This window comes from Triturus cristatus, chromosome 6 (genome assembly GCF_964204655.1).
Source record: "Triturus cristatus chromosome 6, aTriCri1.1, whole genome shotgun sequence".
NCBI classification, from domain to species: domain Eukaryota; kingdom Metazoa; phylum Chordata; class Amphibia; order Caudata; family Salamandridae; genus Triturus; species Triturus cristatus.
In genome coordinates this window covers 971,728,938-971,750,892 of record NC_140589.1, presented here as the reverse complement: position 1 = coordinate 971,750,892, position 21,955 = coordinate 971,728,938, and the positions used below count along the sequence as shown (strand labels likewise).

At 43.0% G+C, this 21,955-nt stretch overlaps 1 protein-coding gene across 1 annotated transcript in view; it reads right to left on the bottom strand.

Moving 5' to 3' along the window:
• Nucleotides 1-2,424: 2,424 nt before the first annotated feature.
• The window catches only part of HDDC2 (HD domain containing 2), a 168,240-nt gene continuing 148,709 nt past the window's right edge, over nt 2,425-21,955 (bottom strand). Inside the window, exon 6 of the mRNA XM_085611687.1 lies at nt 2,425-2,571. Coding sequence (XP_085467813.1) covers nt 2,474-2,571 — 98 coding nt within the window. The 3' untranslated portion in view covers nt 2,425-2,473. The remainder of the gene's footprint in view (nt 2,572-21,955) is intronic.

The window sequence follows — 21,955 nt, the reverse complement described above, 5'->3', positions numbered from 1 at the left end:
TACTGTCACACAATAGGAAGATGGCCCATTTTTTAGCATGGCGTTAATTGCACAGGGCAGCTAGATTGTTCTCTGTTTTCAGCATGAAGAATTTCCCTGAAACATGAGCCTAAACTTCTATCTGCTGCACGTGGTCATTGACAGGGCTAATAACTAAGAGTGATGGCGGCAATAAAGGAGGCCTGTGCGCATTCCTCAGCCTTCACTGCTTGTAAAAGGACAAGCACATTATATGAATGCTCTCCACATTAACTCTAGGGCTACGACGTCAGTAGGGAAATTCACTAGAGGAGTAGGAAAGAGTCAGTCAGTCCAGTTTGAGGCATGACAGATACTACTCCTGTCTCACCAGCCTTTCAAGTATTCTGACATCAGAGGGAGTAACTTTTCTCAAAGACGGGCTGACAAAACAACTGCTTGCCTATAGTGTCTGGCGTCTGACTGATTCTGACGCAGCTCTATTAGCCTTAAAGAGGGCCTGCCTCTTTGAAGGCCTCTGCTTTTAAACTGACATTTGTGCAGGGCTTCCTCCCAGCCCCCGGGGGTTGGCAGGTAGGATTTTACTCCCCTACAAACTTTCACATCTCATCCGAGCTCCTACTTCCTGTCATTATGTTTGCAAGATCCATTTTTTCTGGTTCAGGCTTGTTTAGTTAGTTTCCCTGCCACCCCGATACTCCCAGGGCGGGGAGCTGCAGGCAGGAGATCAACTCTTACTATGGAGAGGAAAAGCTCAAAGCCCAAGTTTTCCAGTAGGATACTGAAAAGATGTTGTCCCTATCACCCTCTTTCAGTTGACATCTCAGCCCCAGCATCATCGCAGCACCAGTGCATCACCAACTCAGCACCACACCACTGGAGCACCACCAAATCATCACTCAGCACCACCTCAGCACCACTCGAGTACCACCTCTGCACAAGCATACCACCACCTCAGCATCACTCAGCATCAGCGCAGAACCACCTCAGCACCACCTCACTAGCAATTCAGCACCAACGCAGGACCACTTCAGCATAAGCGCAGCACTACCTCAGCAACCGCGCATAATCAGCACAGTACCAAATCAGCACGAGTCAGCACCACCTTAGCGCCAGCTCAGCACCACCACCTAAGCATGACTCAGCACCACCTCAGGATCTCTCAACACCACCTCAGTATCACTCAGCATTACCGGAGCACCACTTCTTCATCAGTGCAGCACCAACTCAGCACCAGCCCCCCCAGCACCAGTGCAGCACCTACTCAGCATCACTGAGTACCAGCACAGCACCACCAACTCACTCAGTACAACCTGAGTACCACCTCTGCACAAGCACACTACCACCTCAGCCTCACCTCAGAATAAATATAGCATGTTACAAGGCATGCAAATACATCGCATGCTATTACAACGCGGTCGTTACAACACCTGTGTTGTTAGTACGCAATACCTTTACATCGCAAGTCATTACAACGGGGGCGCACTGGACTTAGGAACAGTATTATTTACTATTCCTACTCTAGTTTGCGCAACAGCAGGAAAGGTGTTGGATTTTATATCCAATACCTTTGCGCCCCCTACAGAAAGTTGTTGTAATGACTTGCGATGTAAAGGTATTGCGTACTAACACCCCGGTCGTTGTAATAGCACTGCATTATGGAAACAGTGTTGTAAATGCAGTTTCCCACTCAGCATCAGCGCAGAACCATCTCAACGCACCACCATCAGTGCAGCCCCACCTCAGTAGCAATTCAGCACCAACGCAGCACCACTTCAGCATCAGCACAGCGCCTTCTTTGTTTTTGGGAAAGTCCTGTGGGTGGGGAAAAAGCGCTCAGGCCTGTCCTTCTGACAGGTCCTCAACTCAAACATCGATGCTCTTTATGCTCTTTTGCAAATTTTATAGTGCTCCTTTTGTTATCTAATGGAAGCTGGTTTTAAAGTCTCTGTTTTAGAAAGTGTTGTGATGAATTATTTTATCTACCGTTTTTAGGGAGCCAGATGTGTGTTTTAGAGTTTCCTCATTCTTTAAGGTGGCTGTTAGGTGAAAGAAATCCATGGAAGGGTAAGCTGGGAGTTTATCATCAGTTTGTTTAGCTTGGAAACGTAAAGTATGTTTAATCGAGTCCTATCTGTTTACCTGTGATTGTACTTCCATTTGTATATCTTGTATGGTTACCTTGAAATGTTTCAATTCCTTTTTTATGTGTTGCTGTGTTTCTGATTTTATTCTATAATCTTTTATGGTTTTATGCAAATCTGAATAAAGTCGTCTTTGAAAGTGACAGATATTTTACTCTCTGATTTTTTTGCAGCTGGTCTGATGCTAGATCATTGCTTCTCAAATTCATTCATCAAAAATATTTATGAGTATCGTAGACCCAAACGTAAAATAAAATAAATAAAAAATAAAATATCCTACCGGAAAATAAGCAAAAAGATATGTGATATAAAAACAATAAATATTTTATTACACTGCTGCTTAAAATGCTTTATTGTTTTGCTTCATTCGAGTCCTCAGCAATATTTGAATTCCTTTCTTCGTTGATGGCTGAGACGAGCTGTACCACTTCTGGATGACGAAATTTCCCTGTTAAAGCAAAAGAAGAGTTACTGGTCTTTGTAAGGAACAGAAATGATTGTGACAGGTACAGAAAACAATAAGGCAGAATGTGCACAGCTTTCTATTAGCAATCTTATCAAAATAGTGCAAACATCTTATTAAATTATGCCAAAACTAAATGTCTATGTCCCAGCTTTCTTATCAATAGGCGTTTCTATTTTCTATAACTGTGACTCTAAGGCACACAATCCTTGTGCTCGATGTGTTAAAAACATTCATTCTTTCTACAGCCAAGCATAAAGAAGGGATTCCATAATTGTTGATTAGATTTAAAAAATGTTTCCTTAAGCGCTCAACTCATTTTGTTCACCTGATAAAACAAGCAATTACAAAGCCAATAGGTCTGGCATTGGGCTTACACCCTTTTGGCTTTTCAATGCTTTTTTTATATTGCTTTTTGCAAAAAAGTATTGTTGAGGAAGCTGCCAGCCACTCCTATAAAAAAATTAAAAAAACGGCTAAAGGACAAAATGTGTTTTAATCTCATAAGATCCATTGCCATAGTAGCCCATGGCATTAAAGTAACTTGTTTGGTGATTGTGTTCGTCCCTTGTGAAAGAACAAAATGCCATCATAGCTATATTTGGTAGACCCGCTGCCCCATGTGGAATGGTGTAGTAGGAGTTAGAAAAAATGTGAATCACACAAAAAAGAGACTTGTGGTTGAAGAGGGCTGCAGGAAACCCCTTGTAAGTAAGTATGTTACTCAATTAACTTTAGTAAAATCAAAACGTTTGGGTTAACGCCAGAGCGAACAAGAACAGAAATATGATAGCCTGCAACAGTTTCTCCCATTTGGGTGTGTTATTCTTTTTATTTGATGTGTGCCCCCCACCAGACAAGAACAATGTTTTAGATTGCAGGTTTCACGAGGAAAGTAATCACTAGAACAGGCTTCTCCAACAAGTAGCTAGTGAGCTACTGGTAGCTCGCAGCAACCTGTAAGTAGCTCTCCTGTGTGCAGCCCAACCTACTGAATTAGAAGAAGCTTTTGCTTGGCTGAACTAATATATGTAAAATAAGATTGAGAGTTTGTATTCAAGACGAAAATGTGTGTATTTTCAGATCTCATGTTTGGAGAAATATGGCTCAATTTCTAAAATACATTTAAAGTGGATATTTGAGTAATACATCTTGCAGTGCTGGGCAGCCATATTATTATTACAAGAACCTTGGTGCCAGGGGCATTGGGTATCCCTTTAAAGGCATTTAAAAATGACAAAACCTACTCACACTGCAAGTGGCCACTAATGTAGTTTTGCCTGGTGCAGCCCCTAGTACAACACATATTAGTAGCTCCTCATAATTTTCATTGAACATAAGTAGCTCTTGTTACAGAAAGATTGGAGACCCCCGCACTAGAAAGTGCATACTGCTGCAGAGGGTGCGGTGTGACGGAAAATTACTCTGCCTTGGAACTTGTAAAATGTTCAATGACAGCACTTTACAGATCAAGAAAAGAAACAGTAACTGTACTGCAGTAGAACAACTAATAAGCACAGCAAGTCTATCATGGAATCCAGGTTAATCTACTCTGCACATCCTCCAACAACACGCTAGACTATAATTAGTGTTCAACTCGATCATTGACAACTGTGTTATAAAACTATCAGTTCTCTTTTAAAACCACCTTTATAATTTTAAAATGTCTCAAGGCACAAACATTATAAATAATCTGCCTTGTGCAGAGAACTCCTATAAACAATAATGTAGATCACTCCACTCAGAAAATTTAAAACGTTTTAAGATGGAACGACGAAATTAATTTTAACATCATGAAGGAATGTCTGTATTTTACATTAGGTGGCCCCTCTTCTATAGCTTCTCACATTGCTGACTGGTCACATTTTTGCTACCATCTGCTAAACCTGTTTCCATCGCATTCGCACACTCTCACACAACTATTTGCAGTTCCCAGTTTCCTATTTCAAGTCAAACCATGAAATTAAAGAAGATCAGAAATACTGCACTGCGGGCAACCAGAATTTAATGATCGCCTGATCGACTACAAAATTGCTAAAAAAAAAAACTATAGACAGGCATACCAAAAAGATAAACAACTTCACCTTGATCAATTTTGGTGCAAAATTCTTTGGGAAAGTAAAAACCACAACTCAAGAAAATTTTGGGCACTACTGAACAGACAAATTAATGGAACAACTAGACAGGGGAGTGCAAACATTGCTGAGGCAGAATGGGTCACATTCTTGACTGATCATTTTAAGGCCAACGGAGGTGCAGAATCTCTAGCAACAAACACCTCCACATTGATTAAAGACGGGCCTTTGGAGTGCCAGGATAGCTCCCAGGAGTTGACGCAGCCCCAATGTGAGACGATCTCTATTACTGAAGCAAGGCTGGTCAAAAGCAAGACCAGACGGAGCAGCAGGTCCAAATGGTCCACCACAAGCCTAGTTTAACCCCTTCAGCGCAGCGCGGATTTCCGCGCCACGCTGAAGGTTCCGTGCGCGGGCGGGGCCATGACGGAACGGTTCCGTCATAAGCACAGCCCAACCGACGTGCATGACGGAACCGTTCCGTCATGCGCGTCGAACGGGTTAAAGCAAATGTTCCCGATTGGACACAACAATTAGCAACCCTCTTTAGATTCGTGCTGAGTTGTTCAACCATACCGGACTCATGGCGAGGTGCAGTAATTCACCCAATATACAAGTCCGGCGCCCACTCGTCCCCAAACAACTATAGATTGATAGCCTTACTGGACAATGAGGCAAAGCACTTTGCGAGTATCCTACTTGAAGAACTGAGCTCCTGGGCTGACATGAAAGGTCTGATTCCCCCCTCAAAAAAGGGCTTTACTGCAAACTCGGGCACAACGTCCAACTTACTGGCATTATCAATACTTATTGATAAATCGCTTATTTCATCTAAGGTTCTCTTTTGTTGTCTTGTTGATTTTAAAGCTGCCTTTGATGGGGTCCCTAGGATAGCACTCTGGGCAAAGTTAACGAAATTGGGAATCCCGGTCAAACTACTGGAGGCCATTGTTCAATTACATACTAACACCTGGATACAAGTTAAGCTTGCTACTGGCACACATCTGTCTCGAAAACACAAGGAGTGAAACGGGGTGTGTGCTAGCCCCATTGGTCTTTAACTTGTTAATTGCCGACCTCTCAGCCGAACTGGACAAGATAAATAGCCACTCCCCTAAGATTGGTGGTGTGCAGTTAAGTAACCTTCTGTATGCCGATTACCTTGTTCTTTTCAGTCTTACCAGAGTAGGGCTGCAACAATTGTTAAATAAACTATATAGTTATACCGTTATGAACAGCCTAGAGATTAGCTTAAAGAAAACTCAAGTAGTTATATTCTGCAGAAAACATTACGGAGGTGGTGGCTGGACGTACAACAATTCTGGTCTTGTTGTAGGAAAATCCTATAAATACCTGGGGGTTAACTTTGACTCCAGGGGCACACTCGCCAAACACCGTAGCGACATTTCAATGAAAGCCACAGCCCTCCGAATGAATTTCTCAAAACTTTCAAAAAAACTGATAACCCCAATGATGGACGTCATGAAAGCCAAAGTTGGCCCCACGCTGTCATACGGTATTGAAATTTTCAGGGGGAAAATTAGCACAACATTAGATCAACATGTGACAAAGAACTATAAAAGTGTTTTTCACATGCTGAAATCTGCCTCTGCCGCACAGATTAGATTAGAACAGGGCCTTTTAAATTATGAAATCTCCAGCTTAGGTGCCTATTTAAATCTGTGCCATAAACTAAGGCAGGCTGAAGCTGGGTCCCTTGAGTCAATGTTGTGGTTGGACATTAGCTTTAATAATCCAAGTGGGACCTACAGTAAGTTCTTCAATGAATGTGTACAACAATATTCAGCAAGCGACCTTTGGAACCTAAATCCCAGTCAAATAGCCTTTAAAACTAGCATCAAGAAGTGCATTTGCATGCTGTCCCATACCACCGACAAAGCTTTTCTTGCCAAACGCAAGCAGGCATGGGCAGTAATTAAATATTATCAGTTGGCTTCACCGTCATCATATCTGCCCTGCACATATCCTCTGTATCTAAAATTGCGGTTTATGGCGCTTAGACTGGGGGAATGACACCTGCCGAAACATTTACCTATTTGGCGTCGCACGTCAGACAACCAACAGTGCAGGGGCTGCGGGGCTCTGGTGGAATCTATGGAGCATGTTGTATGCCTCTGCCTTGCACTTTTGATTCAGCGCAGAATAAATTTGAGGCCAGAATGGAATAGACTGGGAGTTCGGTCCTGTAGGCAGGCAATCATTGAGGCTTTGAACCCAGAGAACACAGCCTTAAACATAAGTTTTACAATTTGTATTCACTATGTATACCATAAATTTAACCAGCAAACTGTAGGCTCGGTAGCAATTTTAAAGAGGGCTACAGGTGACTAAAACAAAACTGTAGACCCACAAAGCTTTACCCTGGTCTCCCTTGTGTTCTTTGTGCCTGCAATACTAGGGTATGCGAACCCAATGATTCTTCATCGAGATCGACATTCGACAGCTGTTTTAATGAAATGTTCACACTCTCTGGGTCTCTTTGTAATTCTGGTTCTCCTTCACAGACTTTGACAGCAACACCTACTTTTTTGTTACATTATTAATCTTTTTAAAAATATTCTGCTGCTACTTAGTTTTAAAACTCGCATTTTTATATCACTTTGGTCATTTTAATTTCTTATTCTGTATATGTATGGTATGTATGTCCTGCTTTTATGATTATATTTTTAATCAAATAAAGTTACCACAACAACTGAAATAATATAGATCACATTCTTTACAAGCAACTCAGTTGGGCCATCACTATTATCATATGATTTTACAAAATACATTTTCAAATAAAAATAACTACAATTTCATGTTTAATCGTGAAGTAAAAAATAGTGTTGTATTAAAGTTACAAAACTAAATTTCAATCGCAATATAGAGAAAATATAAAACTCCTTGCAACGTGCATGTACAACGATCTCCCTAGCACCCATTTATTACCAGCACGCATGGGAGTTCAAGTTAAAGTGAACAAAACCTATGCACTTCCATGCTAAACATGGTTGCCATACCACAGTGTCCTACAATATAAAACACACAACAAATTCATTACATGCTCGCCAATCTGGTTTCAGACATAAGCACTTCACTGAGTTTGTCTTACTAGAGGAACCTGAAATCATCAAAATGACCTTGGACGCTGGCAACAACGCTGTGTTTGATTCCACTAGATCTCTCCGCAGTGTTTGATTCCATCTCGTACACCATTCTCTTGCAGCGGATGCAAAAAATCGGTATCTCCAATAAGGCTGTGGCCTGGATCAGATCCTTCCTGATTGACAGGAGACAAGTAGTAGCCTTTGGACAATTCTTGTCAGCCGAGATATCAGTCACTTTTGGAGCTCAACAGAGCTCGTCTCTTAGCACTGCACAATTCAATATCTAAATGACCCGTCATCTCACTTATAACCTCCACTGGAATCAATATCACACCATATGCGGACAACACACAATTGACCCTAACCTTCGACAATGGCTCTTTTGGATCTGAACTTAATTTCATAAATTGTTTCGCCAATATCATCTATTGGATGGAAGATAACTACCTTAAATGCAATAGGGATAAAACCTAAATCCTTTTGTTCAGAATGTCAAACCTGTCCAACTCTGTCCCCCTGCCACAGTTAAAGTTGCGAAAAATCTGGGCGTCAAAGTTGACACTGCCCTTTCTTTCCACAAACAAGTTCTGGCAGTGGCAGGCATGTGTTTCAACTTGATCAAATGTATAAAACACCTTTTTGCATTCCCCCCTCTGGCCGCCAGGAAAACAGTTGCCTTTGCTTTAATAACCTCCAGACTTGACTATTGTAATAGTCTCTATGCAAGATGCTTCAAGTAGCTGCTTCACAAACTTCAAATCACACAAAATGCTTCTTAGAGACGTGCTGAAACTCCCTAGACTGAGCTCAGCATCTGAAGCCCTGAAAAGACTACACTGCCTACCTATTCATAAGAGTGTCCTCTTCAAGATCCTCATTTTGGTGTTTAAAACCTTCAATTCCACCAGTCCTAACTAACTCATTGCCTGGTTTTGCCATCATAGGACCCAGACGAGGCTGAGATCCTTCAATGCCAACCTCTTAAAGCTCCCACCCTTTAGACTCAAATCCCAGGATGGGAAGTCTTTTATGGGTTGTTGGGGCAAAGCCTGAAGCCAACTTCCAGGCTTGCTTTGATTTATAGACACTTAAGCCAGATTTAAAAAGAGTCTGAGACCAGGCTTTATCTTGTCTCTAGCTCTCTCTGCCCCTCTAATTTAATTCAACTCTCTGGTCTTCATCCGGATGTCATCATGTACACGTTATGTGGGTCTCTAGCTTTGCACCTGGATGCGCTCTTGTGAGTGACAGTGTGCCCTATAAATACATTATTCATTCAATCATGTTCGCCATACAAACCACACAACCACACATTAACCTAACATTATTTCAATGAAGCTGCAAAACAACAGCTCAGATTTATGCCTCTAATTGGTTTTTGGCTGAAAAGGGAATGCAGCCAGCTTCTGAAGAATAAGTTACTTACTTTCAGTGATGGTTTTTGCAGAGAACATTCTATCTGAAAACAGATTCCTTACATTGTCAATCTCTTGCAGTAATTCCTGGGCGCCAGCATGTGGGATTATCAACCTCTGCATTAGCTCCGTCCTGCCTCCAAACACAATCACACAGTGCACCTTCCCTGCATGTTGTCAGTTTGTCTTCCATTTCCCACGTAACCAAACGTGGAGCGTTGTCTAGATTGAAGTTGTACTTACAGTGTGCAAAAACGAATGTGGGACCTTATCAATCCCCAACGATGACGTGAGAACCCGGATGCAGGTGCCGAGAAAGCTACAGTTAAATAGAGTATTCACAAGAACAACAGCAAAGTCAAGTAAATCATTCTTCTGATGAATTCTAATCACTGATTCCTCAACTTGTGACTCTATATCAAAGCAATGATCTATTCAAGGAGGTTGGTCTAATTCTAATCATGGATTCCTCCCCTTGTGACTCAATATCAAAGCAATGATCATTCAAGGAGGTAAGTCTAAGGACTGGAAATACAAAAGGAAATCCAGCAGGACCAAATGGCCAGAATGTCCCTTGCAGTAGACCTGAGAATCAATGCACTAGCGCCTGGTGAAAGAATGTACTGAGGTTCATGTGACAGTCTGATTTATGTCCAGAACAGGCCTAGCCTGAACCTGAGCTGCAGTTGCAGGTTTCACCCTTTTAGAGTAAGCGCTCAGGAAGGTCCTCCTTGGCCCAAGTATAACTTAGATTGATGCAGTGGGCAGTCTATCAGAATAAGGTTTATTTCTGGACAACCTTTCCCTTTTCGGTACCACCAAATCCCAAAGGCTAAGGGCACACTATAGGACCAACAAGTGTAGCCTCTCCTCTTGTGTGGTGGAGAAAGGAACACTGGAAGCATGATGGAATGCCCCATGTGGAAAGGTGGCACCACTTTCAAGAAAATTCCACTCCCTCCTGAAACCATCTCTAGCATCAAATCAGTTATAATCTGAAGGTGGAAGGTATTCACCTTTTGAGAGATATCCTACATTCAGGAGATTGATTAGTACAACTAAACCTCAAAGACGCCTACTTTACGATTCCCATGGACAAGGACAGACAGAAATATCTCGGTTTCAGATGGTGCAGCATACTTCACCAATTCCTTTGCCTCCCATTCGGGCTGTCATTAGCCCAGTGGTGCTTCATGAAAGTACTTCGTCCAGTGGTCACTCACCTCAAAGAGAGAGGAGTAAGATTAATCATTTACCTAGATGACATACTCATTATGTCACAGGACAGAACAGAGGTACAAAATCATTTACTTATGACTACGAATCTTCTGGAGAGCCTGGGGTTCATTATAAATACAGAAAAGTCGGTTCGGACTCCCACTCAAAAGGTAGACTTCCTAGGCTTTCAGGTCGATTCGATCCTATCCCACCTGATTTTACCACACAAAAAAGTGGTAAAGATAAAGAAAGACATGAGGTCACCCTTAGCCAAGGACACAATACTGCACAGAGACCTTGCGAGGGTTTTGGGACTGCTATCATCCTCCATCCAGGCCATATATCCCAGCCCTTTGCACTTTAAAGAGACTAAAGACCTTAGGTCTAAGGAAAGGGCTATGGTACGAAGACTTGGTTCCCCTTTCACCAGATGCGCAAGAGGATTTAAATTGGTGGCTAAACAACCTCGGTGCATGGAATGGCAGGGCCATTTTCGGGAATGTACAGGGCTTTGTAATAGAGTCTGATGCAAGCAAAACAGGATGGGGAGCCTGTTTAGGAGAAATAGAGACAGAAGGAAGATGGTCCATAGAGGAACAGTCTCTTCATATAAAGTGTTTAGAAATGCTAGCGGTCAAGAACTCTGTTATGAGCTTTAAGGAACTTCTAAAGAATTCAAAAACTCTTATCCACTCAGACAATTTCACAGTAGTTTCCTATATAAACAGATTAAGAGGTGCGAAATCCAAGGTACTCTCAGACTTCGCACGACAGATGTGGTATTTTTCTTGGGAACACAAGATTATCCTAAGAGCGGAATTTATTCCAGGGATTCAAAATGTAAGGGCAGGCTGGAACTCGAGATACCCGAGTGATTTCAGCGATTGAAAGTTACATCCAGAAGTCTTTGCTCTGATTTAGGACCTTTGGGGCCCAATCCACATAGATCTCTTTGCAAGCAGGTTAAACTTTCAGGTTCCAACCTACTTCAGCTGGAAACCAGACCGAGGGGCTGTAGCAAGAGACGCATTTCTTCAACCTTGGGGCAGGAACTTAGCCTATGCATTCACCCCTTTCTCGTTAATCCAGAGAGTCCTGTGGAAAGTGAGTCTCGACTCCAGCAGTATCATTCTTGTGACTCCCTTCTGGAAAGCCCAAGTGTGGTTCCTGGGAGTGAAGGAACTGGCTATAGATATTCCTCATCTAGTTCCAGCATCCCTGGGCCTGCTTCAGGACCCAGAGGGAGAGAAAAACCCTTTGGTCTTAGAGGGGAAAATAAACCTTCTGTTTGGAAAATTTCAGGGGACCAAATAGATAATCAGACCTTTCGTCAGAAGCTACGAACTTATTGGATGAATCCTGGGCTCCAGGAACCAGGAAAAGATATAAGGGTGTGTGGAAAAAATGGTACAGCTGGTGTCTGGAGAGGAGTTTAGATCCCGTGGAGGTCCCTGTTCAACAGATAGCAAAGTATTTAGCCACCCTTTTTAACTCTGGTCTCTCTGTTACAAACCCGCAATTTCATCTGGGTATGCTTTAGCCAATAATCCAGCAATAGGTAGCAACTGGATTATCAAACAAGTAATGAAAGGGGTTAGACTTAAAAGACCCCCCAAAGCACTTTATGATTCCTTGTGGGATATTAGTCTAATTTTCAAAGTTTTTTTTATCTTGGCAAGATAATTCTTATCTCTTGAACAGATTTCCAGGAAATTGGCAACTTTACTTTGACTAATTTCTTTCAAACAAGTTTCAGATATTAAGGTTGTTGAGCTATTTAACAGATGTTATTCTTATGAGGGGGTACATTTCAACATTTGGAAGAGAACAAAGACTATGTCTGACTCTGTCTTCTAACCCTTTTTCAACGACTTTGAGAAATTGTGTCTGGTAAGATGCATGAAAGTTTATGATGACAAGATTGCCCAATTTAGAAAGAATGGAGTTGATCAACTGCTTTTAACTTATGTAAAACCACATAAACCAGTCAATTCAGCAACATTAGCTAGATGGATACATACCAAAATGAGTGAAACTGGCATAGACCTGTCAAGATTTGGGACCCACTTATCTAGCTGGGCAATGTCTAGTAAGGTTTTCTGGTCAGGAGGATCTCTTTCGGAGATTCTTAGAACAGCTGATCGGACTAACGCCAACACTTTTGTAACATTTTATTTAAGACCAATAGAGCATGTTAGCAGTATAGCTCTCAGCAGCTTCGAACATGCATAATGGTAGCCGGTCTTGTAATGAAATGACGATTCTCCAATTATTATGCAGAGATTTCATTAAAACAAACAGAGGCTAACATTATCCCACCCTCCTCACCCTATGAGAATAGAAGGAGTACTAAGGTTTCTTTGAGTTTGTTAAGCTTGCTAAACATGTAAGTTTATTTTCTCTTTACTTTATAAGCCTTTTCTTTTATTCTAGATAATTCCACCTAGGATTAAGATGTGCAACAAGATGTTTCTTACAGAACTTCAGTCTTTACATACTACCAGAGATGCATTCCTTTTACCCTTGTTTGTTCGCAGTTTAAAGAGGAAGATAGCCCTGTGCACTGGATAGTTATCCTTCACGAACATTCTATATGTTGATGATGTATTAATGTTCTTTAAAGGGCTGCATGTTGTGGCAGCAAATAAAAGTATATGTATAATGTTAGCCTCTGTTTGTCTTTAATGAAATCAAGATTCCCGCTGCATAATAATTGGAGAATCGTCATTCTCTCTCCTGCAGACTTAGGGTAGTTTTTTCTTGTTGAGCAAAGAGTACTGATTGTTGCATGCTGCATCACCAGTTGGCCTATAAAACATTTGTAAAGGAATGCAGGAGATGACAGTCTCTCTGACAGAACCCAGAGAAATATGTGAATTATAGTCCTTGAGGCTTATGCTGCATTCCTTTAGCCCGAGTTACTTTCAGTTTATTACTTTCGGCCTTATAGAAAGTTTGGAGGTTGACTGCACAAACACCGCAGCCACCAGGAGCCCGCATCATCAGCGGTCTTCAGACCACTGTATCACTAGTTTAACGTGGTGCCCACGGTGTGGCTGCGGAGACTTTGCAGCGGTGATAATTACGTTTTTTATATGTATCATGCCTTTGTGAGCACTTCGACTGCGGTGTGTCAGATGCACACATATGCATGATACATGTGCAAAAATACCACCTACCCATTGCTGGAGTCTGGTCCATATGTGGGCAGTCCAGGCAATAGGTATATGGGACAAAAAGGGCTCACCGCCACAAACAGGGTTGTAATCCTGAAGGTGAAGATGCTGCTGTGAAGGGGGACTAGAGAAAGGAATCCATGTTGAACTCTGATTGAAAGAACAACAAAGGGGTAAGTACAAACCCAAATCCTTCAGTTCTGCCGACTTAAAGCTGTCGATCTAATCGCCATGGAGAGCTCGTGTAAAAATCAAACTCATAATTTGGACGGTGGTGAAACTCCATTGTACCACTCTGTGGCAGTTGCTTTTCCCCGACCGCAACCCCGGCGGTCTGTGGTGTGCTGGCAGTGTGCAGTTTAACCGCGATCTTTGCACTAGTAATCCGCACATCTCGTAATATGGCGTGCGGACTGCCGAGTTCACGGCATTCAGACCGTGGGTACAGCGGTTCACAGACTGCCAAACTCTTAAGGTCCTTTGATTTGACCTGCTTAGGTGGGAAATCTTTTCCTTTAGTCCGATATTGCCAACTTGTCCGATGTCTCAAAGCAGGTGCCTTCTTGAGTACCTGCGTACCTCTTTTCATGGACATGGTGGTCCCAGAGCCTAATGGTCCCACAGCTCTCCTTTCCTCCTAGCACTCAGTTATTGGGTGATATGTGGGGCAGACCATTTTCTCACACTACCCCCACGCAGCAGTTCCTCAGTATGGGAAGTGAGGGACAAGAACATCGTTGAGGCTTCCGGTGCCGGTCTGCCCCCTCCTCAGACCATGTATTGAAAAGAATAACATCGAGCACTTCATTACCAAAGTATGAAACTCGTCATCATATGAGATTGAGGAGACCCGACATGGCTACAGGTTGACTAAACTCCGTGTTAAAGTCGTTGGCAAGCATCTTAGAAGAGCTAATGATATTAAGTGTACGGCGGGACAGAAAATAACTATGTTATCTGTACCTTCTCCAGATAAATGCATATCATATAACTACCCATAGGGATTGTATGACTGCCTGCTGAGGTCTGACTTACCAAAATTCAAAATTAGCATAAATCTTGGGTGGTGAATCACCATCATAAAATTAAGTGAATCAACCATTATTGACTCTAAAAATGGGTGTCATATTTAATACAATATATTGCATTTGCGGTAAAGAAATAAAAACCCACTTTGCTTTATGCATTGGTTGAAAAGACACTTTCATGAGCTGTGTTTAAACTAAATTAAGATTAGCGGTTATTTTTGGTAGAGGCATTTCAATCCTTGAAAAAGAGCCTTCAATGCTTCAGCACCCTTTTTGTTTCATCATTCATGCTGTTAAAGTGGACACATTTGCTTTGGAGAATCCACACAACACCCTGCCTATAAAGTTTAGCAGGTACTTTATGTCTCAGATTATACAGCTTAAGCGTGCCGTAAGGAGCTTGATGCATCACATGACACTCATCTTCCCCTTTATAAAGTCAAAATTGACTCCCCCTCTCAAGACTTACATGCATGCCTATGAAAAAGTTAGATGACAGAACTCTATGACCTCAGGAGCCAGGATGATAAGGTTGCATTTAAAAAAAAATACATTTAGGTTGAGGCTTTCCTTGGTGAGGCAATTAACACCTCCATAAATTATGAATATCATGTCTTCCATGTTCCAAGTTTGTGTATCTTGCTTATAACCGGACATATACGAGGAAATAAAAAAAGATTTTTGCAAAAACCTTGTTTTAACTGATGGAAAATGCATTCCCTCTGGACCATTCTGTGAGCATCTGGATGCACATTGTTGGATATCTGAAACCTGGGCTTCCTCTTGGCTTCAAAATTAACAGCATGTTTTTATTACTTAGGCCGTGGGTGAGACATATTAAGTATGGTAGTCAGTCAATATAGGGTGTGGTCTGGGATTCCCAAATCAAGATGAAACATGTTCCTTTTCCTGCGTTGTGTGCCAGTTAGACCAGATATAAGGAGGCAGCTATGAGTGAAGAACTGTTGCAACACATTGATTACCTTATATTTTGTTGGATTCTTGGTTCACTTGCTTCTGTGTTTTTGCAGCAGGAAAATCCAATGGATATTCTGCTGGATTTCAGTCTGATTCTGCAGGCTGTTTAATCATCCAGTCCTTGGCAGATTGTGACACCATCAGATTTTTAAGTTTTGCAATGCTATGGATCCTTCTCAGGATCTCATACAGGCTGCTGCAACAATTATGCCTTAAGTATTCAGTGCTAAAATAAGGTCTGGTTGCGGTCTATAGCGATCCCGGCAAGATGTTTTTCTGGGGATTTTGTGAAGATAAGGGTTGTTAGATTTAGTTACAGTGCATTTTCCATTGCACTGTAACTTGCTTTCACCAACTGGTAGCAGAAACTACATGGGTTGAAAGAACTCAGATGACTCTTAGCATGGTTTTTAGGAACAATTAAGCACAAGTTGATTTGTACCTCATTCTCTGAACATATTGATTAGGTGCTGTTAACTGAACACAGATTACGTGAGAGAGAGAAAGAGCTTTGCAATTGACCCATCGCTCCCAGAAAAACACACGCAAGTAGGAACTGTGAGGGGTACTTTGACAGGAAGGTAAAAGATGGGGCTGATGGACACGATTCATGTTTGTGTTAAGTGGCCGTAAAAGAAGACGGCAAAACTCAATGTTCTACAAAGAAGAAGTTGAGAGAAACGTTGGCCCCCTTATATTGGATAATCCATAAATAACAAGGATAATCATTTACTCCTATTATTGATTGTGATCAAGACAGAAGAATTAATGACTGTAAATTCTTCTACAGTAGTGGATAATGGTGCCCGTGGTACATTTATCAATCAGCAATGGGCTACAAGAAAAATATTCTTAAGAAAGAGAGGAAAATTCCTGAAGTAATGTGAAGAGTGATTGATTGCCATTAATGTCTGAACTGAAACTGGAGGCCTCCTTTCTTTTGTAGGTCTCTTTTAGAGATTATCCTAAGGTGTTTTATTTTGACATCACTGCCTCTCCAAATTATGCCATCATTTCTGAAATTCCTTGGCTAAAGAGGCACAATCTATTTGTGAATTGGTCTACTTGAAATATTTCTTTATTGTCGCATCTTTGTCATGATCACTGCTATGCTTCAGGAAGTTTTTGGTCACATTATGATGAATTAGAGCGGGAACCCTGAGCATTTCAAACGCTGCCTACCTGCTGGCTAACTTTTCCTGGCGTCTTGGGGCTGGTGTTGTTGGCGCCGCTACCGGGGACCTCCTTGCTGTGTCCTCGCTGTGTCTCCCCGCCGCCATTGCCATCTCCCGCGGCCGGAGACCGAAGACCGGAGACCACAGCCCCCAGAGTGCCTTGCGCCCGGAGGCGCATAAAAGCGCGACGCTCGCGTTACAGAGCGGGAACCCTGAGCATTTCAAACGCTGCCTACCTGCTGGCTAACTTTTCCTGGCGTCTTGGGGCTGGTGTTGTTGGCGCCGCTACCGGGGACCTCCTTGCTGTGTCCTCGCTGTGTCTCCCCGCCGCCATTGCCATCTCCCGCGGCCGGAGACCGAAGACCGAAGACCGGAGACCACAGCCCCCAGAGTGCCTTGCGCCCGGAGGCACATAAAAGCGCGACGCTCGCGTTACAGAGCGGGAACCCTGAGCATTTCAAACGCTGCCTACCTGCTGGCTAACTTTTCCTGGCGTCTTGGGGCTGGTGTTGTTGGCGCCGCTACCGGGGACCTCCTTGCTGTGTCCTCGCTGTGTCTCCCCGCCGCCATTGCCATCTCCCGCGGCCGGAGACCGAAGACCGGAGACCACAGCCCCCAGAGTGCCTTGCGCCCGGAGGCGCATAAAAGCGCGACGCTTCTTCCGCATCGCGGGACGCGCGCGGGCGGTGCCGGGCTAAGCCCGGGCAAAGGGCGGGCCCTCTGAGGCCCTCAGAGGCAAGAGGAGGCTGGGCTGGGCCACAAACTATAGTCGGTTGTACTTCGCTTTCTTGTATTCCTACTGGTAGGTTGTGTCGGCCATGAACTGTCGTGAAACTAGAAGCATGACTGCCGTAGGAGCTAAAAAACTTACAGGAACCTTGGATGACTTTATTATTCGCACAAATGCGCTAATTGATGAGGGTATAACTTTGATGGATAGGAGAGTGTCCCAAGACCTGGCCAAGGCCAAACGATCCTCTTTGGGCCTCATAGCACAGGCACAGACACCTAATACTGACTCTCGAAGAGATATACAGGTCTTAGTACATAGCACTGGAGAGACTGGGGATTTTGATGCTTTAAACACTTCACAGGATTTGGAGGCTTCTCCTAACCTTCTGTTCCCGTCAGAATGCGGAGTGCAACAAAGCGAGTCAAATACCTCTAACAATATATCTGTCACAAAAGAAAGGGGCCGGATAGAAGGGGCTATCCCTAAGCAAACCCGAAAAATTAATAAATCATCCATTCACAAAGGAAAGAAGGCTCGTATCCCCCTCAACCCCTCTAACATGGATAAACTGCCAGTAGCCTTACCTAATTCTATAGAAGGATCTCATGTTACTAAGAGTGGCTTACCCCTGAGCCTTCCTGATGACACTATTATCGATCACAGCCTGGAGGAAATCCTGGAGTTGACCGGGGATGCGGGTATCCCAGTAAAATCTCCATTACAGGAGGGCCATGGTTTAAGCTTGAACACCACTATTTTTAATATATTAAAAACATTGCTGGAACCTTTAGAGGCTAGATTACGCTGCTTGGAAACTGTCTTAACAAACATACATAAGGACATAAGTGCCCCTAGCTTTACCCTGAATAATAGAACTGCCCAGGTTACTATTCCAGCTAAAAAGGTCAAAAAGCCTTCGGTGACTGTTAACAAACCGCTGGAGACCGTAAAAATGACCCCCAAGAATTCCAGTAACGCTATAATTCAGGATAGCACTACTATAATAGCCCCTAGAACCAACCAAACTCAGATAATAGATCAACCTCTGTTAACCACCAAGAGCATTTCTGCTCAGGCTACATTAAGTGATCGCTCACCCCAGCCTCTAAATTCTGATGTACCCGACAGAGTTAAGGGCATGGCCCGCAGAAATATTCATCTTCCCCCTGATGCCTGCCCTTACGTAATTATTCTCACTGGCGTCACCGAAATCTCTACGCAAGAAGTTGAATCGTACCAGGCTCTAAAAAATAAAGTATGTTATTGGTTAACTAAAAATTATCCTCTTCCACCAAACATACCGTGTAATATTTTAATGATTGAGAGAGCTCCGTGGGTAGGAGGCAATAGAAAATACCTACAAGGGGATTGTGTAGTAGTCACTTTTGAGAACCCTGAGGTTGTAGAGTTTATTTGTAATAGTGGATCCCCTAGATTCCAGACGAGTACGGTGGTTGCTAGACCTTTGTCTTATTTTTATCTCCCACAAAATCAAGCAGATAACCGATGGAGTTGGTTAAATAGACCCCATGACAGTAAATCTAGACAAAGATCTAACTCCCCCTGGGAGATACAGCCCCATGGGTGGGAGGAGGGGTGGAATGTGGGATGGAACCAGGTAAGGAGTAGAAGAGGTAGATTACGTCAAGGCGGCCCTCTTGTTGGTTTACACTATAGCCAACCCTATCATTACCAACAGCTTACAAATGGTATAGATAACCCCTTGCACCTCCCATTAGCCAATCGTTTTGAATGTCTGTCAACTACAGACTGGGTCGACTGACAAACACAGAGCTTGGAATTTGATCGGAGTCCCCAGATTATTCCTACCCAACCAATTAAGACCGTTGCTAGGGAGGATTCGATTAAATCAAATATTTCTTATATTCCTGATAAAGACATAGCGGTGGGTGGCTGTCGGGGTGCGCTTACCCCCTCAAATGCAGATTCACCATACTGCAAATTTTTAACTTGGAATGTGGCAGGTCTATATGCAAAGGCTCAAGACCCCATATGGCAAGGGTTTGTAAAACAATATGACGTCTTGGCAATCCAAGAAACATGGGACACCACTAGAAGTTTCTCATTGGATGGTTTTTGTAGTTTTTCAACTCCAGCAGTCCCAGGAGCAAGAGGCAGAGCAAAGGGTGGCTTACTTACACTATGTTCCCTGAATTTAATGGGAGTTTTTAAAAAATTAGATTCCGCACCCAAGAACACGTTAGTCGTGGAGTGGATTTTACCTGATACTAAAGTTTTTTTGATTATTAACTTTTATAACTCCAAGGATGTTTCTTATGCGAATGAGCACTTGACTTCCTTGTTAGATTTCCTGTCAGTCTATAGACAAGATTGCAATTCCGTCCCAGAGATGGTAATCCTGGGTGATTTTAACATTCACCCCTGTGACGGAGACTGTTTTAATGATAGATATGGGGGCCTACCGACCGAGGGCATTCCCCATTTTGAGCATACAAACGAGGGTGAGTGCCTGGAGACTTTTCTCGCAAACTTAAATCTATTTGAAATTGAGCAGGGCAAAAGCGAACCCAGACCGCCAACATTTATTGGGAGACACGCCAATACTGTCATAGATTACATTTTTGTATCATCAGGGGTCCTGCCTAGGGCACGTGAGTACAGGGTTGTTACCGCTAGTTTTAGCGATCATCACCCTGTCCTCTTAATGCTGGAACTTGATTGTTTCCGGTCTAGTAGATCGACAAGTGTGGCAGTTCCAGATGCTCTGATAACTAAGGATCAGGGAAGGCGCCTTAAGTGGGGGACGATTGTTCCTGAGCAATTCTTCCACACATTAGCTCAAGAAGAGGAGGCTAACTTGGCAGTGTGCTTAGACCCAACTGCCCCTGGCCCTGATGTTATGGCAGCATATGAGGAAATATGCAGAAGGATCTCTAAGAACTTGGAGTTAAGGCCAGGCGCTCCAAGGAACGAGAAGATCTTTAAATGGTTCAATAAGGATTGCTCGCTAAAACATAGTGCCCTGTTGAAAGCATTAAAACATAAACCCAGAGATAGGCCCTTAGTGACCAAATTAAGGAAGGAATACAAAATCGCAGTTACCAACTGTAAAAACCAAATTAAGGAGGAAGCTTGGGATAGTTTACTATCCATTGATGTACTGAGAGATAGTAAAAAGTTTTGGGCCCTGGTGAACCAGCCTTTCTTCTCTGAGGATGGGAAAACTGATATGGACTGTGTGATCGAAGATGGTAGATGGCTTGGCCACTTTAAACAGATCTATGAATCCACAGCACCAACGCCACCAGTCAGTACCCATGCTACACCTCACTTGAAGTTTAATGTCACTGAGGTTGAGAGGGCGATTAAAGATACAAGTAAACATAAGGCCCCAGGCCCGGATGGGGTCCCCGCAGATCTCTTTATTCAGTATCCGCAATTTTGGTCAAAAATACTAACCAATGTGTTTAATGCGATACCTGCAGCTGGTTTTCCTTCCTCTTGGTCCACCTCCATTATTGTGCCTATTTTTAAAAAAGGGAATAGGGGGGATCCCGCCTGCTATAGACCAATCTCCCTGTTGGACTCTGCCGTTAAGATTCTGGGCAGAGTCATTTTGCAAAGAATGGGGGATTGGCTAACGGAGAGCAGGACCCTTTCGGATTTACAGTACGGATTTAGAGCACATAGAGGGACCATGGACCAATGTCTAAACCTTCACCTTATTATTAGTAAATACACTGTGGTGAAGGGTGGGCTTCTTTATTTGGGATTTATGGATTTATCCTCTGCTTTTGATTTGGTAAATCGCTCAAAACTTTGGATTATTTTGCGAGATTTGGGTTTGGATAGTACCTTGGTTAATTTTTTGCATGACCTTCATCAAAATTTGTTTGCTTCGGTCAGGGTCACAAGAGAAGGGAGATGCACGGCGAAGTTTAGGTCTGGAAGAGGGGTCAGACAAGGATGCATTCTGGCCCCTCTCCTTTTTACCTTATATATTAATTCCTTGGGGAAATCCCTGGACTCAGCTACCCTGGATGTACCGTATATGGGGGGGTTACCCATTCCGGTACTGTTGTACGCGGACGATGCCGTCCTTGTAGCTCGGACAGGCATTGGCCTCCAAAGATTATTAGACCATTTTGGTGGCTTCATGGAAGCATTGGACCTAAAGATCAACACCACTAAATCCCACGTTATGGTTACAGGCTCACGGAGGAAAAACATGAAGATTAGGGCCTTTAGCTGTAACAACTCCCCAATTTCGAGGGTACCCTCTTTTTGTTACTTAGGAGTGACATTTGACGAGAAAGGAACTTGGGGTGCCCAAATAAAGCTAAAGGAGAATGGTGTTTGTAGATCTACTACAGCTCTTATGCATTTTTCTAAAAGATTAGGCTCAAGACCCATGGAAGCCATGACTCGTATTTATAGAGCCAAATGTGTGGCAATTGCATCATATGGGGCAGATATATGGGG